The sequence below is a fragment of the Hydra vulgaris genome, chromosome 12 (genome assembly GCF_038396675.1).
Source record: "Hydra vulgaris chromosome 12, alternate assembly HydraT2T_AEP".
In the NCBI taxonomy this organism is placed as follows: Eukaryota; Metazoa; Cnidaria; class Hydrozoa; order Anthoathecata; family Hydridae; genus Hydra; species Hydra vulgaris.
Window position 1 is genome coordinate 66,215,060 of NC_088931.1, and position 23,901 is coordinate 66,238,960.

General features: G+C 25.5%; 1 protein-coding gene across 2 annotated transcripts; it reads left to right on the top strand.

Annotated features, from left to right (window-relative positions):
- LOC100213772 (ADP-ribosylation factor GTPase-activating protein 1) lies at positions 1-23,901 on the top strand. 2 transcript variants are annotated; one of them, XM_065814183.1, is made up of 13 exons: positions 1-179; positions 9,639-9,748; positions 10,791-10,848; positions 12,539-12,652; positions 16,149-16,327; positions 17,319-17,387; positions 17,550-17,626; positions 17,701-17,732; positions 18,159-18,215; positions 18,516-18,572; positions 19,481-19,513; positions 22,842-22,901; positions 23,219-23,901. In XM_065814183.1, exons 1-13 carry the CDS (start codon positions 120-122, stop codon positions 23,633-23,635), a joined length of 1,323 nt encoding a protein of 440 aa, XP_065670255.1. In that variant the 5' UTR covers positions 1-119; the 3' UTR covers positions 23,636-23,901. The 2 variants fall into 2 exon arrangements, with proteins under 2 accessions (XP_065670255.1, XP_065670256.1); XM_065814184.1 differs by lacking the exon at positions 18,516-18,572.

Here is a 23,901-nt window from a genome sequence, read left to right on the forward strand (position 1 = left end):
GTACGAGAAATGTTTTTGTTTTACGTAAGACGTTTTTTAAGTAAATGGTGTTTTTTTTAATTAATTAACTTTTTATCAAGCACTTTTATAAATTAGTTATTAATAAAAAAGTGTATTAGATGGCTAGTCCAAGAACAAGAAGAGTTCTAAGAGATTTGAAGTTTAAAGATGGAAATAATGTAAGTTCATTACACTGCTATATAAATTTGCGTCTAAAAATTTTAAACAGTTAAGTCATAAAAAAAATCATCGAAAAAATAGTCGAAAAATCCATAGTTTAGAGTTTTCATATCTTCACCATAGTTTTATATAATTAACCTTTTCAAAGGTTAACCATTTTAAACAAATTTTTCATGTGCCAAAATATGTTTTAAAAAAAACACTTAAAAAATTATCAAAAATCACGATTTGCATTCTTTTTTTTTGGACAGATATGAAGTTCAATATTACACCGGCCATGTTCAAAACTATTGGTCATTCTTTTTAGCACTACACAATTTCTCCATTCCCTCTTTTATTAGTGATTCTGATATAAAATTTTATTCAGAATTGTATACCAGGTTTTGCACCATTTAAAACAAATATGACATGTATATAAAACAACTATAATTTTCATTTAGAACAACCATGGCGTTCATTTAAAACATCCATGATAATCAATTAAAACAATCCTGATTTCCAATTCATTTTAGTAAAAATATCTTAATAAAAATAAATTTATATAATATTAAATAAATAAATACATAAATAAAACCCTTTTTTCTGAATAATATAGAATGTTGACATTGCGCATGTGTTACATGTTTCAATTAATTATCATGGATGTTTTAAATGAATGTCATGGTTGGTTTAAAAGAAAATCATGGTTGTTTTAAATGGATGTTATGTTTGTTTTAAATGGATGTAAAACATGGTAAAAATAGGCTATGAAACTTTAAGGAAAATTCTCTAGTTTGAAGTTTAAAAATTTACTCTTTAAATTTAAATGTTTTTCAAGGTAAGCTTTAAAAATTTCACTGGTTTTTATCACCAATAAAAAGCAAAAATATTTAGAAAATTGGCTGCCACAAAACCTATTGATTGATTGATCTTTGATACAATCCCTAAGCATTTATTTTTCTCCTAGTTTCAGTTAATTTATGTAAACTTAATAATGCCCATCCAAGTCAGTTGTTAATTGTACATCTAATAAATTTTAGTATTGATGACAATAAAAACTGGGTTGCATGATTAATAAAAAACATTTCTAAATAATAAAAAACAGTTTTAAAGTTTATTTTTAAAAGTTACCAAGTATTAGCATTTTTAGACAATTATTTTAAACTTTAACATTAGACTAGAGTAAAGTACTTAGATTTTCAGAGCTTTTTTTTTTTTTTTATGATTCTAAATAAGCATAAAATCTTTTATCATTATAAGTTAAAAAAAACAGAGTAGAGAGATATTTTAGTAGTATCTTTTTTATTAGAATGTATTTAATTAGATGTTATATTAGAAACGTTTAAGTCTACCAAAAAAGATGACCCTTAAGATTTGAACTGATAAATTTGATTCTATTGAGAACAAAAATGTTTGAAGTTAAGCTTCTTGTTTTTTTTTAATGAAAAGTTTACTAAAAGGGTGTCATGAAAAACTGATTAATTTTTAAGTTATTTGAGAACTTTTTTCATAAAAGTACTAAAAATAATTATGAAATTGGCAATCTTTTAACTAAATAGTTAAAATCCTTTTTAATATTTAAATAAATATTTTAAACAATTAACTTAGAATTTCAATAAATTAATTTTGTTTTGCAGCAAAAACTTTTTATAGATTAATTTTAGAACAAAATAGCTTTACTTAAACTTTAATATGGAAAACAGGGATTAAATAGTCAAAAAACATAATTTCCAAAAATATTACAAATTGTTTTAAAAACATTGTTTTAAAATATTTGATTTTTAGTTCTGCAAAAAAGTTATATGATAAAATTTGTTATATAAAAAAATAATAAAACTAAAGTTTGTTTTTGATTTCGTTTTTATTACAATGAAATATTACAATGCCAAGTTTTTTTTTGAGAAAATTAAATTTTTTGTAAAATAGTAAAATCTGTTTATACATAAATTGGGGCTGTCATTGTTCTTTTTTTTTAACTAACAAAAATATTTGTTTATTTAAATATGCTAATAAATTAATAATTAGTTAATATTCTTGTAAAGAAAAATTGTTTTATAATTAGTCGATTAACTCATACCTGATTTAATCAGAAACAAACTGTAATGTGCATATAAACTGCAGAGATAGCTTGGCACAAAGAGTAATTTTATAAAAATTTTTCAAAATGAAGCCCTTCTAGGAAACGCATGCAATTTTTTGTCTTGTTTGTCCATGCATGAGTATTTTATTTTAGACAACTTGGTCACGACTGTTTGCAAGTTTTATTTTATAAGCCATTGCAGAAAAAGCCCAGCATCGAAATTGAAAAAGGCGAAGCAGAAAAAAACCCAGTTTTTAGGTGATATTAAAAAGAATGATTTCCCTATATTTTATTTGTTTTTTTTTTAAAGAGGAAAGTGAAAATATAAATTGCTATCTGTTTGTAAAATATATTTGTATAATTTTAATGTAACAAGTATATATTGTTCCTATATGAAAATGTGTATGTAAAGCATGCATATACTTTTATGTATAACTTTTTTTATATAATTATATTTTTTTGTTCATAAGTATACGCACGTTTAGCTTATTTGTATGAGAAATCTCAATGTGAAAAGATGTGCATCATTCAAAAACATACAACAAAAACCTTTTTTATATACAAAAAAGAAAAGATAAATGGTTACAAAGCAAATATATGACCAGCGGTATTTAAAAAAAAAAACAATTAGAAAAAAATGGACAGTTGTGGGATTTGAACCATGGATATTCCGTGTATGAAGTAAATACCTTATCCTAAAAAGTTAAATGTGTGCATACTTATGAACAAGTAAATATAGATGTTCAATAAAGAATGTTCACCAATTTCGTTTCATTATCAGTTTCCATTATTTTTTAATTTTGTATCCAAAATTACAAAGCGCTTAAAGATTGGAGATAAAAAATGTACAGAAATAAAAAGATAATATGAAGCAATTAAGGCTATATATCATTCAAAAACATACAACTGAAAGATTTTTGAAAAATGTGTAGGCGGCATGGCATATGTGAAGCTTAAAAGATATATATGTTTATGCACCTTATTTAGAAAATACACTGAAAGGCTTAAATGGTATAAGAAATCTGAATGTGAAAAGATGTATCATTCAAAAACATACAACTGAAAGATTTTTGATATTCAAAAAAGAAAAGAAAAAAGGTTACAAAACAAGTGATAAGTAAAAATGACCAGCAGGATTTAAAAGAAAAATAGTAATAAATAAGAAAGGGCTAGGATTAGAACCTCAGACATTCTGTGTATACTTCATACACAGAATATCTGAGGTTCTAATACACCATATCCAAGTAAGCTAAGTGTGTGTTTACTATGTATCAAATAAATATAATTATATAAATAAAAAAGTAATGTAAAAGTAAAGTCTATGAGATAGATACATATATACGCAAACCAACATGTGAATTTATATATAAAATAATATATACTTGTTACGTCAAAATTATACAAATATGTTTTATAAACAGATAGCAATTATATTTTTGCTTTCCTCTTTAAAAATACAAATAAAATATAGGGAAATCATTCTTTTTAATGTTGACATGAAACTGTTTTTTTACGCATTAATATTTTCTAAATAAACGTCACATATTAAAAATATGTTAAAAGATAATTTATATATTCCAAAATAAAATTTATTTTGCTTAGCATGAAATTGCTGAACATGTATGCAAATCGCTATTTCTTATGTAAATTGCGAGCTGCATAGGGTTTTTTAACAAGGCCTGTTGTTAGGTTAAAGCTTGACTTAATGTTTTTAATAATTATTAGATAAACATTCCTATAAAAAAGGTTTACTTCACATAAATCCATTGGATAATTCAAAACATAATGTTCATTCAATAAAAGACTGTCAATAAAGTTGATATAAATAAGTTTTGTCTTTCCAAAAATCTTCCTATCCAATTTATATTTTTAATATTCTTTTTAGTAGAGCTCCTAGTTGTACCCCAATTTTCAATATTTTTTATTTTATTTAGGTATTATACTTAGTTTGCAATATTTAATATTTAAAACTTAAAAAAGCTAGAATTTTTAATATTAACATTAAAACAAAAAATTTAAATAATAACATTGTAAAGTAAGTTCAATACTTAAATAAAATTAATTGTACAAGGAGTAAGCAAATCATCTAATATTCAAATAGAATTATGAAGAAGAAAAAATTTCTGTGTAACTTTGTACTGAAAATTTTCAGTATAAGTTACACAGAAATTCAATCTAACCATAACAGATATTTTCAAAAAATGGAAAAACTAAGTGTTTGGTACATAATGTCTTAGTTTATTGTTTGATATATAATGCCTAAAGTTTATTTTATGGTTTTAGTATGTTGACCACAAGATTACATAAAAAACTAAAGAAAGTTGTTGCTAAACAGAACAATTTGGAAAGCATGTTTGGTAATATAACTTTTATATATATATATATATATATATATATATATATATATATATATATATATATATATATATATATATATAAATATATATATATATATATATTAGGGTGTTTCATATTTTATCAATTTTCGAAATCGAACTCGCGAATCGATTTATAAATTGACTATTTGTATAAAAATAAGTTTGAGCAAAAAAAAAAAAAAAAAATTAATATTTAGGGTCCCCGCCAGTTTGATTTTGGGCCAAAAATGATGGGTGTTTTAAACACCCATCATTTTTGGCCCATTTTTGGGGACCTTAAAATTTATCAAAATTTTTTTTTTATTCTTTTAAATGTTATATGTTGGATTGAATATTAATCACATAAATGGAGCATGTTGAAAAAATTAAGAAATTAGTCTACAGAATCTTTTAAAATTGGTGAAAAATCCAAATTTTCCATCTTAAAAATCTATTTTATCACTCAATCGCGTATAAAAAACATTTTTGATTTTCTAATAAACTGTTTCCAGACGCGGAAAAATTAATAACCTAGATTTTTTTAATAATAGTGTCAAATGAGGTATATACAGGTTTAAAAAAAAATTTCTTTTATCCTTCGAGGTAACCTAACCCTTACGCTAACCTTAATAGCCTAATAACAATCGTTTATTTTAGTTATTTTTATAATAAAAAAGACTTAATGAACTTACTGCAACATTGTTAAAAGTGGTATTGTTGTTATTAGTTTTATTGCCTCAAGATTAGAAAGTATATGGTAGCTTTTCAACTTTAAATGATTTTCTTGGTATTGTTGCAAAGTTTTTTTTGGTTTTGTAAAAAATAAAAAATAAAAAAGAATGATATGTTTAAGTATAATTAAATAAAAAATACATATTTACAAATCAATATTACATCATTAAATAAAAGTCATCATTTAAAAACTATATTATCTATTTTGCAATTGCTTGATATGCTAATTGCAAATCTTCTTTAGTCTTTGCCTTGTTAAGGTTTTCTCTCCTTTGGTGAATAGCTAGCAGTAAGTCCTGACGATCGTCTTCATTGTGAACGTTATTTACAAAGTCTGATACAACTTTAATAGATCTTTCAGAAACGTCGTTAACCACTGCAAGGTTGGAAACAAACTGGGAAAAAATCTTAAACTGTTCAATATACTCCCATAGTGGTGCCGGGCTGTTTAACCAAAGTTTATCATTTAGCTTAGTAAGGTTTAACAAACTAAATATGAACCAAGAGTTTTCTCCCACTAGTTGGGCAATACTTGGTGGTTTTTCTAGGTTAAAGTTAAGAGTTTTTAACAAATTTAATTTTTCGGAATGCCGAAAAAATTCAGGAACTGGTTTCGAAAAGACCATTTTTGCAACTTCTTCTCTCTCTGCAACAGAAATACCTTGGTCTAGAAGAGCCAGCGGAATTAAAGTTTCATCAAGGTACCATAAATGTGATTCCATTGAAACCATTGTGGCATCAATTCCATTTAAAATTGTTTCAGAATTCTGAACATATTGTTCTACGTAACCTCTATATTTTGTCATTTGCCAATAGGCTTTTATATCTTGGTAAGGCGCAGCGTAAGGTAAAGAGGTTTTTAAAAACCAGACGATATAAAAGATTGAGATAAACTCAGCAGTAGACTGCACTTTGTTCTTTTGATCGTCTGTCAATTCATAAGACAGTTGCAAACTCAATATCCGAATCTTGAGATAATAAATAGCTTTGGAGATAAAACGTGCATGAGACACGCACCCTGGAGCTTGAATTTTAAAATCTCTTTCAGGGCATAAGTACATTAGGGTTAGTTTCAATAACTCCTTGTAGTCTCCTCTGGGAAAAGTGTTTTTTTTTAGAGCAATCTCGCAATATTTTACAGCATCGAATTTATGGATTTCTAAGAAAGTGGTAGCAATAGATTGAGTGTCATATTTTACAAACTTTGAAGAGTCAATGCTACTTTTAATGTCATTCCAGTTTAATTGGAACCGTTTTAAACATTAGGTTTTCTGGAGATTTAGTTTTTCCACTGCACTGTCTTTCACAGAAGTGTTTTAGATGTAACTCATAAACATGCCTCCTGCAAGCCAGCTCTAGTAGAATTGAGTTTTGTTTATGACTAAACGTGACATTTGTACCAGAAAGTCTTCCTGTATTTGTAGCTGTTGTATCAAAACATAAACCTTTCACGTCATCACATATTCCATACTCATCCAGTATTTTAACTAAAGCATCGTATTGAGCTTGTCCAGTACCACGATCAATTGCTGGAATGCCAAGGAGCTTCATTTTACCATCAATATTTACCGAGACCGCAAATCGATCTCTTTTTGATTTTATACCTTCTGTGATGTCTTCGATAATTTTTCCATCAAAATGTGCTATTATGGGAAAAGTAGCTTTAGCGGTAGCAATTTTTACATTTTTCTTATATTGTTCAGCATTTTCCCGAATAGATTTTTTTTGAGCTTGCCAAATAGTTGAATGAGACACTGAAAAATCAGCCACATTTCCGCCTGAACTTACGATTAAATCCGTACATACATGCACTAGATCTCTTGATGAAATATTTTTTGAGACTGATGTCATGGCAATATCTTTAACAAAACCTTTCCTTAACTCTTGTTTTGCGTTACTTGGGCCGGGTTGCGATAAATCAAAAGAAATATCTGATTCTGTACTCACGTCACTGATATCTGAGAGAAGCTCTAGATCTGTAGTTGATTCGTCTATTTGGGGTAACTGTTTAATATTACAACTTTTTAAAGGCTTCTTATCTTTATTTACCGTTTTATATCTCATGTCTTTGCTCCCCAAAGTCATTAGACGACTGGACTTTTGGTCTTTTAAAAATTGGATATCAACATAGTATGAAAGTTTATCAAGGCTCGTTTTTTTTAAGATTTCCTTAGTATTATCTTTACCAATCCAAAATACCTGCTCCCCCTTCTTTTTGAATTCTTCCCTAGATTTCTCTGCTGCTTTAGAGTCTTTATTCTTACTTTTCTTTAATGTCTCCCAACTATCGATTAAACAAGTAATATTATTCCTGAAAAAATTAAGATAATACGTTAAATAAAATAGAAATATTAACTTTAAGATGCACCTTATATTTTGCATTATTAAGCTATAATCCACACGTAATAACAACTAAAAAAATTAGTTGCAGTGGTACTACAAAAAAACCTTAATCATCTACTAGCTTATTAAGTTTGAATGATTATACAAATTTATAATAACTATTTTATTATAAATTGAAATTATAAAACATACCTTATAGATTTATCCGTTAATAATCCATCTTTATAACCTCCATTTAACCATGGTTTTTTTACTGCAAAAAGAATACAGTTGTCAGGGCAATTGACAAGTCCGGAGCACTTTGCGAATTTATCGGGCCCATCAGTACAACCAATAAACCTTTTGGATGGAGTTAACTTGTTACTAGATCTTTTAAACTGAAAGTTAAGAATTAATTCTTTATTTGTTGCAAAAGTTATCTGAGTTAAGTTTTCTATCAGGTTTTCTTCTTCAAATAAATAAGCTCTAGCTTTTAGTCTCGTAATTTTAGCCATTTTGAATATTATTTAAAAAAATATTAAAGCACTTATTATTAGTAACGCAAATTTAGTTTAAATACTTTGTCTTCGCATTGGAAAGTAGTTGTTAAATTTTAAATTATTATTTAAGTACCTTGGTATATACATTTTCTAAAAATATTTTCCGATCAAATTTCCGGATTTTCAATTTATTGCTCTCTAATGTTTATTAAGTAGGGGCCATTAAGGTTAGTGTCCGGGGCATGTTACTCCATGGATCCAATTATTATTTTTTTTAGACTTCATTTAACACTAATAAAAAAACTATTCAAATTATAGTTTTTTCCGGGTTTGGAAACAGTTTATTAGGGTATAAAAAAAGTTTTTTATACGCCACCGAGTAATAAAATAGGTTTTTGTGAAAAAAAATTTGGATTTTTCACCAATTTCAAAATATTATGTGGACTAATTTCTTTATTTTTTCGACATGCTCTTTTATGTGATAAACATTCAATCCAACATATAACATTTAAAAAAAAAAAGATAAATTTAGATAAATTTTAAGGTCTCTGCCAGGCGTTTAAAACACCGGACAATTTTGGCCCAAAATCGAACTGGCGGGGACCCTAAAAATTAAATTTTTTAAATTTTTTTTTGCTCAAACTTATTTTTATACAAATAGTCAATTTATAAATCGATTCGCAAGTTCGATTTCAAAAATTGATAAAATATGAAACACCCTAATATATATATATATATATATATATATATATATTTGTATATATATATATATATATGTATATATATATATATGTATATATATATATATATATATTTATATATATATATATATGTATATATATATATATATATATATATGTATGTATAAATATATATATATATATATGTATATATATATATACGTATATGTATATATATATATATATATATATATATGTATGTATATGTATATATATATATATATATATATATATATATATATATATATATATATATATATATATATATATATGTGCATACTTTGATCAGCAGTCTGACCTCTTAGGGAGCTGCTGGGGGCTTCAGTACATACGTCAACTATAAGAATATATAAATTATAAATTTTGTTTTAGAATCATCCACGACTACCTAAAATATGATAGAATTTATACTCATAGATAAGTGTAAATTTTCAATCATTCAGCATAGATATAAGTCATCAAATATTAGTCGGCCTAAAACGTTTCTGTAAAAATTCAGGAAAAAAAAACATTTTGCACAACACAAAATTGAAACCATATAGTAGCAATGTTTTATCACAGTTTATTTCAAAACATGATTAATGATTTATTCTATTTTTATAATGCTATTTAAATTTTAAAAAATAACATTATCAGATATTTATTGTGTCATTAAGATGATGACTAGAAACTACTGACACCACTAAATATTTTATTATTATATTAATTATTTAGATTTTTGAAATTTTTACACTAGAATTATTTTTAGGCCTGTTTTGAATGTAATAGTCACAACCCACAATGGGTCAGTGTATCATATGGTATATGGATCTGCTTAGACTGCTCTGGTAAACATAGGGGTTTAGGAGTTCATCTGAGGTAAGCATAATAATGATGTTTATTAATTTTTTTTACTTACTATTTTTTTGTATTTAAATTTTTTTTCATAATTGGTATATTCATTTATGCACAGTATTTTTATAGTTAATAACTTGACGTTTTTGTGTAGTTATGTACTTTCATAAAAACATATATATACAGAAAGAAAATGCAACATTGCTCCAACAGGAAAAAAACTTTATGCAACTGTGAAAGATTTAAGAGTAACATAACAAATTTTAACTACATAAATTCTGTAATTAATGTAGATTCCGTAAATAGGTGGATTCCTAGACTTCGTAACTAATGTGGATTCCATAACTAGGTTACCAAATAACTATTGGATTAAAAAAAAATTAATTTTACGGATTGTTTGTTGATTTGTTGAAAATATTTAATAAAGTTTAAAACAGTTGTAAACCACTTTTAGATGTTTTTTATAAATTAAAAAAAAAAAATTAAGGAGTACTACTGCAAAATATTATTATATATAAAGATATAAGGACATAAATATAGGACTTATAAAAAGTAAAAAACTGATTTAAAGCTAATTAACTCTCAAACCATGTATATAAAGCTCAATACAGATTAAAAACCATTTAAATTACTAAAACTGATTATAAATGACAAGTTATTTAGAATGTTTTCATAAATAAGTTAAAACTTATCAAACTATTTAATAAATGTACTTTAAAAAATTGAAGTGTACTATCATGAGGTATAAGTTATTATAATCCAGGATTTTTCCCTTATATATTTGTTCAAAATAATTTGTGTTTAATTAGCTATTTTTTGCGGCTTACAAGTATATCTTATTGTCTATTTTTTGGCTTAAAAGTATATTTTATTGTTTATTTTGCAGCCTAAAAGTATATATTATTGTCTATTTTTTGACTTAAAAGTATATCTTATTGTCTATTTTGCAGCTTACAAGTATATCTTATTGTCTATTTTTTTAAACTAATTATCTCTCTTTTTTTACTGATAGTTGTTATTTTTAAAAAATAATGAGTTTTGAGTTTTGTAAGTTGTTTTGTTTTAGTTTTGTCAGATCAGTCACAATGGACAAATGGAAAGATATTGAGTTAGAGAAAATGAAGGTTAGTCAAAAACTATATGAAAACATAACTTAATTCTTATTATATGAAACATTTATATTAAATTGGTTTTTTAAACATTTGTTTCTGTTTGATAAGTATTAGTTTAAAGGTTTTTAAAATATATTTTAAATGTATTTAAAATATTTTTAAAAGTATTAACATAAAGATTTTTTTAACTTGGAAACTATTTTTCTTACAAATTTTATATAAAAAAAGGAAATTTCATCTATTCTTTGTCTTTAAGTTAAATAATGGTAACACTGATAAGTCCCCATCAACCTATTTTCAAGTATATTTTTGCAATTTTTAAAATTGATTTGTTCATTTTGATTTTTAAACTTGATGTTATGAAATAAATTTATTTTAAGTATTTTTAATAAATTTTTACTTATATTATAATAAAGTTTTATTAAAAAAATTAAGTAATAAATATTTATTAACAGAGTTTTTGATATATTTATTTTAGTCAAATATTTAAGTTTCGAATAAATTTTATAACTATAAAAATACCCCCTGACAGTCTTGTCCATCGGTGTGTTATGGTGTGATGTGATTGGTGTGTGATGATGTGATGTGATAGGTGTGTGATGGTGTGATGTGATTGGTGTATGATGGTGTGATGTGATTGGTGCTTCTGCCAAAAAAATGAATTCTAGTTTCTTCACAAAAATCTTTGTGAATATTATTTCAGCAAATTGTTTATAATATGATACAGCGTTACAATTTTTTACAATACAACATTACAATTGTTTATGATTAATATTTTGTTGTACTCATTAACTTACAATGCTTGGTCTTTATTGAGAACAAGTGAATGAACATGTTTCTTAATAAGCATCATTGTACTGTTCACAAAAAAACAAGCTTAGTTAATGAGTTTTGGGATAATTGCTTTCTCCTAACCATGACAGACAAAACAGGTATGCTACACTTTCTTGAAAAAGTTGACTTCAAGAATTATCTTGTTGTTCTAGGTATTCTTAAACTTACATTTAAAATGAATTAAAAAGTTTTAATGCTTGCAGAAGTTACCTTTGTAACTGTGTGACAAGCAATTGAATATCATTTGTATATTATAAAAGTATAGCTACTTTATACTTTAAAAAATACAAATGAGCAAAACAGTGGTTATATCAATTTTTTCCCACAACAATTTTATTCCAAAAATCAGCTATTTATCTTTATGCCCTCACTTGCATCAATATTAAATGTGATATCTGATCTATTGTTATAGGGATTTCCTCAATTAGTTGAGATTTTTTTTAGTTTTTGGTTTATATTTTTTCAGTATTATAATAAATGAAATATATATAATAATTCATTAGGTTTAATATATATTCTAGTTTAAGGGTTTTGGGTTGAGATTAGGGATTAGTTTGGCTTTACAGTTTTTTTTTTTTTTTTGCTATAGACTAAGTATATAATAAGATAAATTAAAACTTTTTAGAAAAGAAATTTTAAAATTCAAATGAGCAAATTTCCTTTTAGCTTTACCTATGAATCTAAGATTTTGAATAAAAATAATAAAACTAAATTTAGTAATATTGAAAAAATATGATGATGGCTAGGAAACTTATTTAATCCTTTTTCTCATTTTTATAAGTTGTCTGCAACTTATATAAATGAGAAAAAGTTACTCTTCTTTTTTTAAGAGTGATTATTCAAATTGTTTTCTCTATTTTGGTTTTAGGTTGGAGGCAATGCTAAAGCTAAAGAATTCTTTCAAAGTCAATCAGATTATAAAGATGGAATGTCATTGACAGAAAAATACAACAGCCGTGCTGCAGCTCTTTATAGAGATAAAGTAAGAAATCTTATGTAATAAGTAAAGCTTTACTTATATTTTTTTTTTTAAGTAGACAAATAGAGATTGTGCCGAATTTATAAAGTAGTAAATCATAAATATTAATAGTAAAATAAAGTAAATCTATGGAAATGTTTTTTGTGCAAAATAAAGAGCGTTTTTAGTTTCTTTTATTTTTTCTATTAAACTGTTTACTGCTATTATTAAACTATTAAGCTGTATTAAATTGTTTACTATTAACATGTTTACTGCAGTCTTATTTATCCAATCTAGTGTTATTTAAAAAAGAGTGTGATGTTTTTCTTACTCTATGTTTTAAATTTTTTAGGAATTCTTAAATTTCTTTTATTCAAAGTTTGTCATTTTTACTTCAACTTATTTTTTGTGTATATTCTATGAACTTGTTTTATAGTTTTGTTTGCATGCAGTGAGTTTACAAAAAATGCAAGTTGCATCTGTTAAACTCTATTGTGTAAATAGTTTAGTATTTATTTTAGTAAACTTGGATGCTAAAAAAAAGGTTATTTTGAAAGTTATTAAGATGTAATTTTTGGAGTGTGTTTAAAAAAGTGGTTGAAATTAACTTTTTTTTCTATGTTTATTTATACTTGTACTTTATATAAATTTTTGTTTTTCTATTGTGCTTTGGAATTCCAGGGGTAATTAAGTAGTTTAATAACAACTGGCCATGCTAAAACAAGAGTGTTGCAAGAATCTCTTAAAAAAGTTTTTCGCTTGAAATTATTAAGAACTTTTTTATTGTACAAAGTTTACATTAGAACTTTTACTTTATATGAGTTTTTATTTTTAGATGCTTATCATTTGCTATGTCTTAGTACACAATCTGTTATTATTTTTTTTTTTTTTGGAAAATACAACTCAAGCCATGGAACTGAATGCATAATTTTCCCAATTGAAGGAAAAAGACATATCATTTATATTTTAGTTTACACTCTGAAAGCATTATTGGTTTAATATAGTTTCTGATGAAATAAATACTAAAATAAAAGTCAAAAGTCTTTTAAAAGTCAAAAAAAAATTTCAAGTTGGAAAACTAAAAATGTTGCCTGGAGTTTCTGGAAATTGTATGCCACCTGTGGCTGGCTGAGCCTTATGGTACCATTAGGTGGTTCTTCATTTATGGCAAAGACTAAGAATTTATTCAACTCTATATCAATATCATAATGCTATTCCTAATTTTTGTGCTTAATTTGTAACGCATTACCCCTATCTGTTTCACTTTTATTTTAACTACCTTAAGAATAACTATAAGGTTTTAATGCTTCAAATTAATTTTATTAATTTATAATTCAAATTTATTTGATTTTAATCAAATAAATTTGATTAAAATTAAATTAAACATTGTTTAAAATTGAAATTAATAATTTATTTATAATTCATTAGCTGCTTAACTCTTATACTAAAAAAAATTAGAATTAAACTTTTTTTTTTATACAAAAAAACTAAAAACTTATATTTTAGGTTGATGATAATTCAAAGTCATTATGAGGCATTGTTATGAGATTTCATTGTATAATGCTAATAAAGTAACTTAAAGTAAGATGAAGTAACACAGCTTTGATATTTATTTCGTTTGAAGTTAAACTGCGTCATTAGCATATATTAAAGTACGTTATAATCAAATTTAATTTTAAACCAAGTTAAAAATCATTTAAACTAATTTATCAAAAATTACTGGTATTAGAAAAAGATTACATTTCCTAAAAGTTTATTTCTTAAAACAATCTTATACTTAACACAATCTTTTGTTTGTTTATCACAATACATTTACTTATTTTATTTTATATGTGTTTAATTTAATATTTCAAATAAAGATTTTAGACAATTTATAGATATATTTTTTCAGTTACCAATAAGATTTTCGTATTTGTAATTTATGTTCATAAATTTATTATATTACACTATTTTACATTCCTTTTAAAAATACATTTTAATGTTTAAAATCATATTTAAATCGTAGTCAGATTTACTGTTGGTTTCATTTGCTCTCTTGCATTCATTCCCCTTTCATGCCTTCCATGCTGTTTCTTTGTTGTTTTTTAAACTCTTCTTGTGACTAAAATATTTTTTTCCAAATAGATTATGTTCTGCTATATTTACAAAATATTATCTTCCAATTCACTTTTAAAAGAGTTATTTTTCAATTTTAAATTTTCAAAATGTTCAAAAGTATTTCCATTTATGATATATTTCTTTTATTTAATATTAATTGTATAAAATAAATACATTTAAACTGTAGAAAAAATTCAATGGCACCATAAATCAGCTGACTTGTTTTATTGAACATTTAGTACACTTTGGAAATTATATTATTATGGATGCATCAAACAAGGGTCGTGAAAATATTGGAAGGTTGGAAGTATTTTATTAAGTTGGCTGCCATACTAATATCCAGTAGTTTGACAATTAGTGTTATATGTCATTATAAGTGCTGTGTTAAGTCTCGTAATTTGAAAAAAACAAAAAAATCCATCTTTCTGAGGGTGGACTTAAAGGGTTAAAACACTTAAACACTCAGTAGTTTATGACCAGTTACACCAAATATAACAATAACAATATAAGTCAATAATATTAGTGAGTTTATTATTCACCTTTTTTCTATTAAAAAATATAATGATGTTTATATTATTCCCTTCCTTTGATATTTTTCCTTGTTCTTTGGGATCATTCATTTCATTAATAAACAAATCAAAAGATCACAAGTTTTCCTTTGCAGAGTCTTTAATTAATCAGTGTTTTTTTAAAAGGGCAGATTTGCTCAAAACATTTTGTGCAAATCAATTTTTCTAATACCCCCTTTCAAAAAACATTGAAAAATTAAAAAGTGCTTTAACTATATATCTACTATAGGACTTCAGCTTTATATCTCTACTTTTTCCAATATATATATGTCATCTATATATTTATATATGTCATATATATATATATATATATATATATATATATATATATATATATATATATATATATATATATATATATATATATATATATATATATATATATATATATATATATATATATATATATCTACTATAGGACTTCAGCTTTATATCTCTACTTTTTCCAAGTCTGTAGTGTCCAGAAGCTCTAAACATGTTTATTGACTTATTATCTGCTATAATAAAAAAAATCATGAGATTTAATGACTTGAAACTTATTGTTTTTAAGCCCGGAGTCCTGGAGTCCTTGCCGCCATTATACCTAAGGACTCAAAAAATGATTGCTCCTCTAACCTATAAGTCTTAATTTTTTTCCTATTAGTAGTACATAAACTTATTTATATTTTTAGAGCTCCTGTATACCAAAAACTAGGATAAAGTAATCTTTTTGTGACTTTCAAATCCGGATTCCTTTTTGGGACTCCGCATCCCTGATATATATACACACTAGTTTATATATTCATATTACAGATGTTATGAAAAAAAAAGTTAATTTAACTTGTTTCCATACAATAATTAATAGTATTATTTAGATAATAACAGAAGCTGAAGGAAATACATGGTCTGAGGCAACATCCAATTCTCGGAACTATAAGCCACCTTTTGCTCCGACTAACAATAGTTCATTAAAAGGAAACAATTCGCTAGGAAGTAAATCGGCTCCAACTATAAGCAGTATGGATGATTTAGAAACATTTCTCGGAAAATCAAAGTTAGATATGTTTATTTTAATGTTATGAAAACTTATTTTAAATTAGATATGTTATTTTTAATTAAACCAATAATGTTCCATTTTATGGAACATTATTGGTTTAAAATTAACTTAGGAAACCTAAGCACTTATCTTTGACTGTTTTAGATCTTTTCAAGAAGTAAATTAAAATTTTTTTAAATCTGAGAAAATTTCTTTTTGTTATGACAATTTGTTTCAAAGGTAATGTTTACAAAAAAAAAAAAAAATTATTTATATATATTAAAATGATAACTTCAACTTGTTTGTGAGATTTTCTATGTTCGAACCACACCATATTCTTGGTGGATTGCATGTGTTATATTTTTATACCACACATAGTTTTCTTCATGAAGAGTCTGTCATGGTTTGTATTTTGGACTTAAACCACACATAATTTTTTTCATGAAGAGTCTGTCAAGGTTTGTACTTTGGACTTAGATGGTTAAGAAAGATAAAATGTGTATAAAAAAGTTTTTAAAAAAAGATCTTCTCTTCAGAAAATCTTAAGTTTTTTTTATTACATGTTATCATATGCTAATAAAACCACCATGCTATATCATAACATGTTTTTTGTACATTTTATCATATGTTCTAATAAAACCATCATGCTATATCATTACATATTGAAAAATATAAGAAATAAAGTTTATAATTGGTTAGGTCTTTTTAGTTTAAGTTAAAAAAAAAGAATCAATTTTTTGTTGGACTTTGTTGTAAACATCATTTCAAAAATTTGTAACAATAATACAGTAGTATGGGGGGTTAGCATTTTGAAATTTATTAGGTTTTTTCAAGTGAGTATCCGAATAAATGAATATCTGAACTGCATGGTTTTTATCAAACATTTTTCCTTTTACATAGGTTTGTAAAATATACTTTGCCAAACTAACAGAAATAATAGCACTTTTACATAGATTTTTAAAATATACTTTGCCAAACTAATGGAAATAATAGCATCTCATTTATTTAGAGCAGAAATATCTAAAGACAAAGATGATTACTTTAAGAAAAAACAGCAAGAAAATGACTCCAAATCAGAGTATGTAGAGATATGTTTTTTAAAAAAGGTGTAGAAATATAACTGTGTTCTGCAAAGTCATGAAAGCCTGTTGTATAGTGCTACATAGAAAATGGCTACACAAAATAAAATGCTACACAAGAAATTATTAAAATGTTAGTGTTCTATTCTTTTATTTTTCAGGAATTTACCCCCAAGTCAAGGAGGAAAATACATTGGATTTGGAAGTAGTCCAGCACCATCTTCTAAATCTGAAGCAGGTTAATTTTTTATCTGTTTCATGTAACTGAATATACTGCCATAAATTATAAAATAATTAATTTATATAAATTAGGTTGGGATACTACTTTGGCAACATTGCAATCTGTAAGTTATTATTTTTTTTTACTAAATTCAGTGCATAAAATATCGCCACGCTCTTTTAACCTATCTTGACTGAGAAGGGCAACCAGCTATTGATTATTATTTTAGACAAAATGAATGATGCTTGGATGCCCCACTTAGTTATCTGGCAGTTTGAATGGACATTGATAATTAGCAACTTCATGCACTGCTAAATAATTATAAGTAATTAGCATGTAAAAAATGTAATACTCTACATAAAATATAAGAAATATTTAATAATAAAATAATATACAATATCTATTTAATATCTATATATTAGTATATAATATCTATGTAAATTAAAACAATAATTAATAATATAATAAAGTAAATAGTTGAGCTGTTATAAAGCTGTTCTTATTGTTACTTACTTTAAAAATTGTTAATTACTTTAAAAATGGTTTCTAGGGTTTGAGTTCATTTACTGTCACTGCACAACAGATGGCTTCTGTTGCGTCAGCAAAGGTATTTTTATTATTATTTACATTATTACTAATAACAACTAACATTTTAACAATTTAACAGTACTGTAGTTTTAACTGAGATTTCATAACTCTAATAATCACTAAAGTTGTTTTTTGTTTATTTTTTTTTTGTTTAAAACCATTAAAAAAAAATCAAGTTAAGTTATTTTTTTGATAAAATTTTCGATAGAATTTTTTTTTTATTTTGATAGAAAGTTTTTGAATTTTTTGATAAAATTTTAACAACAATCAAAATTTAAATTGTTTCTTTTAAACAATTTGATAAAAAATTATGTTATAGGCTATCAAACTTGGTTCAAAAGTCAATGAAAATTATATTAAGCCTGCATCACATAAGGTATAGCTAATCTGAAATAAGTCTTTTTTTTTATGAGTTTTTTATAGAAAACAAAATATGAATTAAGTTCTAAAAATAAATAACAACTTTAAGTCATTTTTTAAAGCTACTTTATGCTGCATTTAACTTAACTGACTGTGCACCGAAGAATGACTATGACACAAACATTGACAATGACTTCATCAATCATTCGGTTCATCGAGAGCAAACTGATTGCTCTAATAAATGTGTGAATGCTATCAACAAATCCGGTATGTAAAATGAGATGTTTTTAACATAGTGAACAGCATGATCAGTATGTTTTAGATTTCCTAATGCTTATTAATCAGGGCATGTTTTTTAATAAATGTGTTTAATAATATTAAAATGTAAAGTTCAATATGTTATGAGTTTATACAGTGGTTACAAAAAATAGGTATGAATGAGTTTCTCATAATTTCAGAAACAGCATACCAGAAAGTAATGAAAAAAAATAATAATTGTTTAAAATAACTTTTGGTATTATTTGTTTAACTCGTATCAAATTGTTTCTCCCCTCAGTGGCCTTGTTTCTTAAGGTTTGAGTTGTAGTAACTTTTTTTTTGAAGATTGACTTATTATTGTGTTCAATGATATTTTAAAATACTAATATATGTTTTAGTATCATACTAAAACATATTGTCATACTATGACAACTCGGCGTAGTATTTTCTTAGAATAATTTTTTTCTTAAAGAAAAATAAATTTAAGCTGATATTTTGTTAATATATTAGCTATATATATTAGCTAAATATCTTAAAATTAGTTTTAAACAAAAGAATTTTTTTTTGAAACCATTGTATTTAAAAAAGAAGTTTATTTGTAATTTTTATTTTCATTCATTTTTCAAAATAATTGCTGTAAAATTGAAAGTTTTTTTTTTTTTTAAGGCTCAAGAGCTCACTTTAAACGTTACAGCCAAGGTAATTAAGTTCTTTAGTTCACTTTTTCATATGTATATATATACACTGTTCCTAAATTATGTGACATCGAATGGCAGTGGTTCTAAATTATGTGGCTTCAAATGGCGGTGGTCCTACATTTAAAATTAAAGTTATAATTGCATATATTGATAAATGAATAAAAATCTTCTTAAAAATCGATTTTCAATAACAAATAAAGAAATAGTTGTAATAAATAGTATGAATGTATCAATAAAAATTCAAAGTAATCAAGTAAAACAAGTGACAAATAAATACTGCTACTGATTTATTCAATATAAAGTAGACTGCTCTGTTTTGACTCTGTTAACAATTTATCTATCTAATAACTTAACACTTTGTATTACAATATAGTCATGCCAATAATTTTTTTCTTGTATCTATGAAGAAATTATTCTATTTTTACAAACTATTTAAACTACAATTACAAACTATTAAATAAAGCAATTTCAAAAAAGAATTTAATTTAATTTTTTATTTATTTTATTTGTGATTCACTCCCAACAAGGCTGCAAGCAACTATTATTAAGTTGGGAGTTACTAGAAAAAAAGAATAGAGTTATAGAGCAAGAAATTGGTTGACAAAAGACTTAAGAAGTTGAAGGTTTTATGAAAACTCTCTCCCATCTTCATGTATGAAAACATGAAGATGGGAGAGAGTTCTAAAGGGTTGAAATGCAGGGGAAAAAACTAGACAAATAAAAGTTTTCAGAGCATATAGGGACACATGCAGTAAAAGAATGAGACAGTAGAAGGCAAGGGCAAATACAGTTAAAGTCAAGCAAGATTAAGTTTTAGTTGATAGAACCAGAGATAATAGCTCCTTTGAGCAGCGGCCATGATAGTATTTGTAGAAAAGAGAAAAAGATGCAACTTTATGACGATAGGAATAAGGCTCAAGTTTAGTAGATAAAGCGGGTTCAACTAGATTTACAATGCATTTTTGGACCTTGTCAAGAAGAGAAAGAGGATCATTAGAAGAACCAGCCCATATATACAACAGTATTTCATACAGGAACAAAGATATTTGTAGAGATAAGAATGGAATCAGAAGAGAGAAAATGGCAAGCGTGATAAAGAGAAGCAACCTTAGCATATTTACTAATCGATTGTATATATGGTTTCCATGAAAGGTCAGTAGTTAACAATAATCCAAGAAGAGGTAAAGAAGAGGACTCAGTTTGAGGGTTGCCATTCATTAATATAGAAATGATGACAGTCTTGCAATATTTGCAGTAAACAACTGAGTTTTGTTGGAGTTTACAAGCCACTGTGAGCCCCAATCTGTTACAGAAATGATATCAGACTTAAGATCGGCTGCCTGTTGTAAGCAATCAAAAAGGCTTCAGCAAAAAGAGCTACTTTAGACGTAAGGTTTTCAGGAAGATCATTAATGTAAATAAGAAACAAAACAGGACCAAGGATAGAACCTTGAGGTAGCCTAGAAGTTACAGGAAATTAAGAAGAGTGTTGGCCTTTGAGGATGACTAATAAAACGGTAAGAAAGAAATGTTTTGAAAATCTCAAAAACTTTACCAGGTACACCATATGAAACAAGCTTATAGAGAAGATCAGCATGCTAATCTTTGTCTAAAGCCCTAGAGATGTCAAGAGCAATATCCCTAGTCTCTCCATTTCCATCTAATGCACAATAAAATCTTTTAGTCACAGCAGTTAGCCGTCAGCTGTAGAGCGAGTGGATTGAAAGCCGTATTGATTGTTTGACAGTTATTTTCAAGATGGGATGTGAGAAATTTGTTGATCAAAGGCTCAAAGACCTTGCTAATAGCAGAAAGAAGACTGATCGGACGATAATTTGAAGGGTCAGAATGTTCTCCAGAGATTTTGAAGATTGGAACAACAGATGTTACTTTCTAGAAGGCAGGAAAACAAGGCTAAGCCAAGCACTTATTAAATACTTTAGAGAGAATTGAGAGAGTTCTGGAGAACAATTTTGTAAGTGGAGAACAGTTTTGTAACTATTACAAGAATGTTATCTGGACCACAAACCATAGAAGAGTTATATTGAGATATGACTTTAGCAACAGAAGCTGCAGCTGATAGTAATTGCTAAAAACAACCCTGTATTTCCGGTTTCTATATTTGCTAAAGCATACCAAAAAAATCGGATAAGTTGTAGTATATGATTCACATCAGAATAGCCTCTTTTATTCAAAAAGTTATTTAAAATGAGTTGAAATGGTTATCTTTCACATTCCCATTTTATGAAAAACTGCATTACAGAATAGGGCCTTGTATTCAAAACGTTTTTTGAAATAAATTGAAATGTTTTTCTTTCACATTCTGATTTGATGAAACAACTGCATTACAAACAAAAAAACAATATAAGACTTATGTCACATACCATTTAAATGATTTAAGCACTTATGTACTTATGGACATTGTTTGTTAGGTGGTGTACTGTCGAAGACCTTGATCATTTTAAAAAGTTGTTAGGGAAATTTCAGCTACAAGAGTCAATTCTTTCCATTAATAGGAATGGTACCAATTTCAATAAATTGTTTTTATAAAAGATGAAAAATGATCATGAAAAAAAAAGAAAAATTATTTATCATTATGGTCATGTCCACATACAATTTCCGATGCTTTTTTGGCAGGTTTGAAAATTTCTTAGGACATTGATTTGGAACAATAAGCACTTAACTTGCACAGTTTTTTTTTAATTTTCTGCAAAAAGTATTGAAGAATATTTTGCTATGGAATAAAAAATTGGAAAGAAAAGAAAGCTAGAGTTAAAATAATGAAAGAATGTTTAAAATTAAAAAAAAATTAATAACGATGCAATTATGTTTTATATCTAATTTCTTTTTTGTTTACATGAGTTTTTGAATACATACATACATACATACATAAATAACATGCATACATGCATACACACACACCCACACAGATATATGTATATATATATATATATATATATATATATATATATATATATATATATATATATATATATATATATATATATATATATATATATATATATATATATATAAATATATATATATATATGTATGCATATATATATATATATATATATATATATATATATATATATATATATATATATATATATATATATATATATATATATATATATATATATATATATATATATATATATATAAATATATATATATATATGTATGTATATATATATATATATATATATGTATGTATATATATATGTATATATATATGTATGTATATATATATATATATATATATATATATATATATATATATATATATATATATATATATATGTATATATATATTGGTTTTGTAGGCTAGTGACGGACGTTTGGTTCAAGACGTTTCTGGGACATTGCAGAGCGTTGCAGGAAAAGTAAAGCATTGTGGAAATACAGTACAGTCTCTCTAATTCGAACTTAATCGGGAAAAATAAAAATTATAGAAAATTGACTTTTTATGGTTTACTTAGCATTTAATCGAATTATGGAGGTTTTTAAATTAAGAAGATTCGAATTAGAGAGGTTGTGCTGTACTTATATTTTGGATTTATTTTTCGAGCTACGACTTTGCTTGGTTATTTGTATTAGAGTTTAAATAATTTTTTTTTTTCTTATAATAAACTATTATTGTTATGTTTTTAAATATGGGTTTAATAGTTTTTTAATATTGCTTAAAAATTTTAATTTCTAGGCACAAGAATATGGACTTAAAGGTTGGTATAATCTGCAATCTTATATAGGTTACAATAACTCTGCTATCACAAATCAGGGAGAGAAAACATTCATTAACTCTGCAAAGTCTCAAACTAAACAAGAACATAATGTTGGGTTTTATGGGGGAGATTCAACAAATAATGGAGTTAATCCATTTCAAGAAGTAGTTTTAAAAAAACAAGATTTAACTCATTCTAGTGAAGATAGTGGATGGGATTCTGCTGAGTGGGGATCATCAAATGATTGGGATGACGACTCTAATCCTAAAACTAATGTTACGTCTGAAAAACACAATAAAAATAATGGGACAAAGAAGCTTATGAAACGAGACAGTTGGGGAAATGATCCCGATGAGTGGGAAAATTGGCTTAACGACGACACAAATCATAAATAATATCAAATATAAAAGAAAAAGTTATTTTTAATTCAAATGTATTTTTATAGGTTGCCTAAATTTTTAGAAGATGAAAAACTTTTTTAGTTGACAACTGAACATTTCTTTCGTACTAAAACATTTTTTGTCAACAAATAGGTCTTATTTTTTTAAATAATTTTAGTTCGATTATTTAAATTATTCTTAGAGAAGTTATATTATAAATTTCTTCAATTTTTTGCATATATTGTTAGACAAATATATTTATTATATAGCTTTTAAACTTA

What these genes read in the sequence shown, in the direction of transcription:
- LOC100213772 (XM_065814183.1), top strand. Translation starts at nt 120, where the DNA reads ATGGCTAGTCCAAGAACAAGAAGAGTTCTAAGAGATTTGAAGTTTAAA. An exon ending in CAGCTCTTTATAGAGATAAA is followed by an intron (nt 12,653 to 16,148) that starts GTAAGAAATCTT and finishes AGTATTATTTAG; the next exon opens with ATAATAACAGAAGCTGAAGG. An exon ending in ATCTTCTAAATCTGAAGCAG is followed by an intron (nt 17,627 to 17,700) that starts GTTAATTTTTTA and finishes TATATAAATTAG; the next exon opens with GTTGGGATACTACTTTGGCA.